The following is a 5,013-nucleotide window of genomic DNA, read 5'->3' on the forward strand; positions in this document are numbered from 1 at the left end:
CCTCCACCCCCCAGCAGTGCCTCCCCTCCCTGAACCCCTCCTGGCCCAGCACACAGCACCGAGTGTCAAATCTCTCAGGGGTGTCGGGCAGGTCCTGCCGTGCTCTTCCCCTTCTCACACTTCTCCCATCCGCTGACAGGACAAGTTCAGGATGAGCCGAGTTTGGATCGAGGGTCACCATGTCTGCAGGGGACAGGAGGAGCCAGAGCATCAGGGGCAGAGCTGCGTCCTGGGCAGGGTTTGAGCACCCTGGGGCCAGGCTCTGCCCCGCGGGGCAGCACACGGGGCATCTCCTTCCTCCTAGAGATGCCCATGACGGGGCCGGCCCCAGCACGGCCACGGCCCAGCTGGGTCCCCTGGGAAAAGGCAACGGTGGGGCCGCAGCCCCAGCAGGGAGGAGCAGCATGGGGAGGCAGTGGCTGGGTCTGGGCAGTGCATGGGCTCTCAGGGGGGTGGCAGAGGGCTCCTCTTGGCCTCAGGGATGCCACTCACAATGCCTTGGAAAGGCAAGAAAAGGGGCTGGAGAACAGGCTAGTGCCCTGCTCGGGGGTGTCTGAGTCACCAAACACACCCAGGCACGGCCAGTCCCGGGCACTGCCCAGCCCAGATGCCCCTTGCACACAAGCACAGGGAGGAGAACCACCCAGAATGGCACTAAAATACGGGATTACCTGGATTCTGGGGAAGCAGAAACTTTCTCCAGGCTACAAGGAGAGACAAGAGCTGGTCACATCCCCCAGCCGGTCCCCAGCATCTCTGGGCAGGGGCGAGGGTCCAGGCGTGGGCTGGTGTCCCCGAGCTGCCCACCCTGCCAGGCACATTGCCTTGGGCTTTCCCAGAGCCAGGGGCTGCAGGGATGGAGAGGACGGGCAAGGAGGGAAAGGGCCGAGCACAGAGCACCCAGGAGAGCACCCCACATCGTGTCAGAGCTCGTGGACACTCACCCAGTGCTGCATCTCGTTCCCCTGGAAAGCAAAACCAAAAGCAATAAGTGATCAGAGGGGACAGCTGTTCATCCAGTGGCTGCTCCCACAGGAGCAAACAGAGTTTGGACACATCCCCAACTCCTTCTCTGGGGAGTGGGAAAAACCACCTTGCTCCTGGGAAGGGCTCCCTGCCCTCCTATCCCCCCATCAGCCCAACCAGGCACTCTGGACTTAAGCCTGACTCAAAGATTGAAGGCTCAGCCTGCTTGAAGCTAACTGAATACTGGGAAAACATCTGGAAATTGCTGCTCCAGACGAAGGATCAGCAAGGCACAGCTTTGAGCAAGGTTTTCACGACTGGGCAGAATAAGGAGATTGACGCAGGTGTCTGCACCGCACCACCAAAGAGCCAAGGGACGTGAAGGGTGATGAGGAGAGGACATCCCTTTCCATCAGCACAAGCATGGGAGAGGGCAGACCTGCAGCTGGGTCTCTGCTCTGCACATTGATCCCCATTTCCTTCCATGGGGCAGGACATGTCCCATGCCCAGTGCAGCCCCCAAACCCAGAGCTCTCCTGCCCCATTTTGGGCTCCGTCAACCCAGATGAATGGCCAGAGAATGGTGAAGAGCCATCCAAACCCAAGTCCCTCCCAGGGGGGCTCCTTTGCCTGGAGGTTTTGCTGGGGGAAGGGGCCAGAAGGACTCACCCAGCTCTCTGGACTGCAGCACTGAAAAGCAAAGGCAGAGGAAGAGGGGGTCAGGACAGCACCTGGCTTCATCCCTGGGAACATCTCAAGAGGGTCTCTTGCACCTTCCCACCAGATAGAGATGGTGTGGCCTTGCTCCCTGTCCTCCTGCCCAAACCCCATCGTGTCCTTGTGCCCTTCCTTCTTTTGCCCAAAGAGCTTTTTGGTGAAGGCAAAACATTCTTCTGACACCACTTACCTTTCCTTCTCCACAGATAAGCACTGAGGCCAAGGAACACCACTGAAAGCAGGAGGAGCACACCCACACCAACCATCCAGGGACGGGCATTGTGGAAAAAGGGAGCTGAGAAACAAAACCATCAGCAGGAAAAGGGATGGTTTTACAGTCCCGTGTTTGAGCAGAAGAAGAACAAAAAGACAAATGCCCCAAAGCTCGAGCTCACAAGCCCCTTGTCCTGGGAGCCCTGGCCTCAAGGGGACATAGTCCTCTCTCTCCCCTGCAAATACCAATGCTCACCTGAAGCGCACGAGGCTCCGGTTCTCTCGTGCACTAGAACTGATGTGAAGGTGCACACCCCTCCCGTCCCCCCACACCCCACACCTTGCACCAGGAACCCCAGATCAAAGCAGCTCAAAGCAACGTAGGAAACCTGCTGCCAGCGCCGCAGGGTCTGGCTGCCATCGTTGCACTTGAGATGTGCAGGGACGTCGCCTGCTCCTGGTTGAGGCGGCTGTTCCTGACCACACAGGACCACTTCCCATGTCTGTTCCCATTGGACACAACAATGATGCCTTCGATATCGTATAGGCCCCTTGAATCCAAGAAAAGTCTCTGGGAGACCGAGGGGAGACGGTGCCCGTCGAGATCTTTCCACAGCACCTCCGGTTGTGGGTACCAGCCGGCCGATCGACACACCACCCGGATGCCTCCGTCCTCGTAAGCCTCCAGGGAGAGCTGAGGGACAGAGCCTGTGGCTGGGGAAGAGCCCGTGGTTGGGGTCAGTTGAGGATTAACTCTAATCAAAGGCATCAACCGAACCCTATAGCAGACACATCACAGGTCCCACCAGGGCTACAGGGCCGGCCACCAAAACCACCCCAACTTGTGCAGGAACCACAGAGCATTGATGCCAAACAACCCCAGATCTCCCACAAAACAGCCTGGCGGAGCAAGACCCAGCTGCCGAGCTTCAGCACCTCAAGGCACCATCAGCACTGACCCGTCTTTGTTCAAGAAGCCCCAACACTTCCAGACAACGGGTCAGGTCTCCTACGGCACAAAGGGCAAAGCCAAAGCAAAGATCCAGCTGCTCAGAGCCAGGAAGAGATCTCTTCCCAACTCCACACCTAACAGCGTCAGGTCCCAGCCTTGGCTTGGCTGGCAACCCCAGCTCTGAGCACAACGAGCTGCTCAGCACCTTGTCCCCAGGGCCTTCACAACATCACCAGGACACCCTTCACAGACACCGCGCACACCCAGCAAAGCCACCACATCCATGTGGCTCTGCCCCTAAACCACCTCCAGCACCACCTGCGTGCTCCCTCCTGGGCAGGCACTGCAGGCAGCAGCCCCCTCGCACCCCACCTCTTTCAACGGCTCCTGTCCTTCGGCACCTCATCCACACACCTGAGGATGGGACAGAGCTCTGGGAGGGACACACAAACCCAGGGACACCCGCACCAGCCCCTGCAAACACCGCACCCACCACAAACCTGACACCTCCACATCCACCGTAGCTTCTCCATAAGAGGCATCATCTGTCACAGTGCAGACGTACTGACCATCATCAGAGGGTCTCAACCCAGAGATTCGCAAGTCCAGGCTTCCACGGGAGAGACCATCCCTGACCAGCTCTGTTCTCCCAACATATTCCTCCATCTGCTCCCTGTACAGGTCCTCTCCATTTCAGTAGTGGTGCACCGTTTCAGAGAATGGATGCCGGATCCACCTGATGTCCAAGCTTCGAGCCTCCATGCTGGGGGACAAGTGACATGGCAGCACAACATCCTGCCCCACGGTGACCTGGAGAGGGCGGTCTGGTCCCACCACTCTGAAGTCAGCTTGGTGATGGAGAAGGACAGAGAGACACAGAGATTGCGCCTATGTTAATTTAAGGGCATTGCATGGCAAGGGGTGAGCTTGATGTGACCTTGGTGCACGCTCCATCCCACGGGCGTTGCTTTGCCCTCCCCATGGTCCAAAGACAGTGGAGAAAGTGGAGAGGGAGTGGGAGGACTGGAAGGAGAAAGAGGTTTCCTGGGAGCGGGAACCTGCTCCAGAAAACGACCTCCACCCCAGCCAGCCCTGCTGCAAGCCAGAAACGTTTGAGGGGAGCGGTGCAGGACGGGACCGAAGGTGCCCCCAGGGCAAGGGACGTATTGCAGAAAGAGCCCAAGGGAAAGCAAAACCCATGCGGGGCCCAGCTCTGGGCTCGACTCCCCTCACCCCACAGCACCTCACCTGCCCCACACCTACCCCCCGGAGTGGGAGAACCCCCCCGCCAGCCCTGCAGGATCCCTACCTGATCCCAGCCGCAGGACGTGCAGAGTCACCAAATAACTCAGGAGGCCCCCCGGGGCTCGCGGGGAGCCACATCTGCGTCCGGAGCTGGAGAAGAGGGAGGGGAAGGGAGGCAGAGGGAGGGCGATGGGGGGTTACAGCCAGTGGAGAGGGGATGGGGAAGAAGGACTAGACCTGTCCCCAAAGAGGCTCCGGAAATCCCACCAAACCACCTGCACCAGCACCCCAATGGCAGAAAATAACGTTGCTCCAGGGCTGCATGGGACTGCTCCCAGCTCCCCGGTGCAGCCCCCTGCTCTGCTGCACTCCCCCTCACCAGCATTTATTCCAAATCTCTTACAGGACTCTAAAGGAAAGGAAATATTCTAAATCCCCTGTAGAAAAAAATGTTGCTCACTGCAGAAGCATGAGCTGCACCAGGCTGCCCAATAAATCCAATGTTTGCCCAGTTTGCGGTGCAGAATAACTGCCAGTGGGAGTGACTTCAGGCTCCTTCCCCCAGGCAACGACTGGAGGTTCTGTATGTTTGATACTGATAGGGCAGCCATGAGAGCTTTACTAAGAGACAACAGCAAAAACAGCATTGTCATTTCCACTCTTAAATTATCTGCATCCTGAGGAGGGGGAGTGAGCGTGCTGCTGTGTGGTGCTCAGCTCCGGGCTGGGGTAAAAACCAGGGGTGGATGAGCTCTGCATTGAACAGGGCTGGTGGGAAAGTGAAGATCTGAACGCCACTGGTGGCATCGATGAAAGTCACCAGCCCCTGCGTGCAGTCCAGACAGACCCAGAATCTCCTGGGGACCCGGCCCAGGGACAGGGGACGAGAGGTGAGAGACACAAAGTGCCCTTCCCAGTGC

The 5,013-nt window shown here is 58.5% G+C and overlaps 1 protein-coding gene across 1 annotated transcript; it reads right to left on the reverse strand.

Moving 5' to 3' along the window:
• Window positions 1–2,266: 2,266 nt before the first annotated feature.
• LOC129198240 (butyrophilin subfamily 3 member A2-like) lies at window positions 2,267–4,631 on the reverse strand. The gene is given in 4 exon segments (XM_054807396.1): window positions 2,267–2,610; window positions 3,349–3,696; window positions 4,158–4,243; window positions 4,554–4,631. Coding segments are annotated over 4 exon segments (789 nt in total). The 5' UTR covers window positions 4,565–4,631.
• Window positions 4,632–5,013: the final 382 nt, after the last annotated feature.

The sequence above is a fragment of the Grus americana genome, chromosome 32, assembly GCF_028858705.1.
Source record: "Grus americana isolate bGruAme1 chromosome 32, bGruAme1.mat, whole genome shotgun sequence".
In the NCBI taxonomy this organism is placed as follows: Eukaryota; Metazoa; Chordata; class Aves; order Gruiformes; family Gruidae; genus Grus; species Grus americana.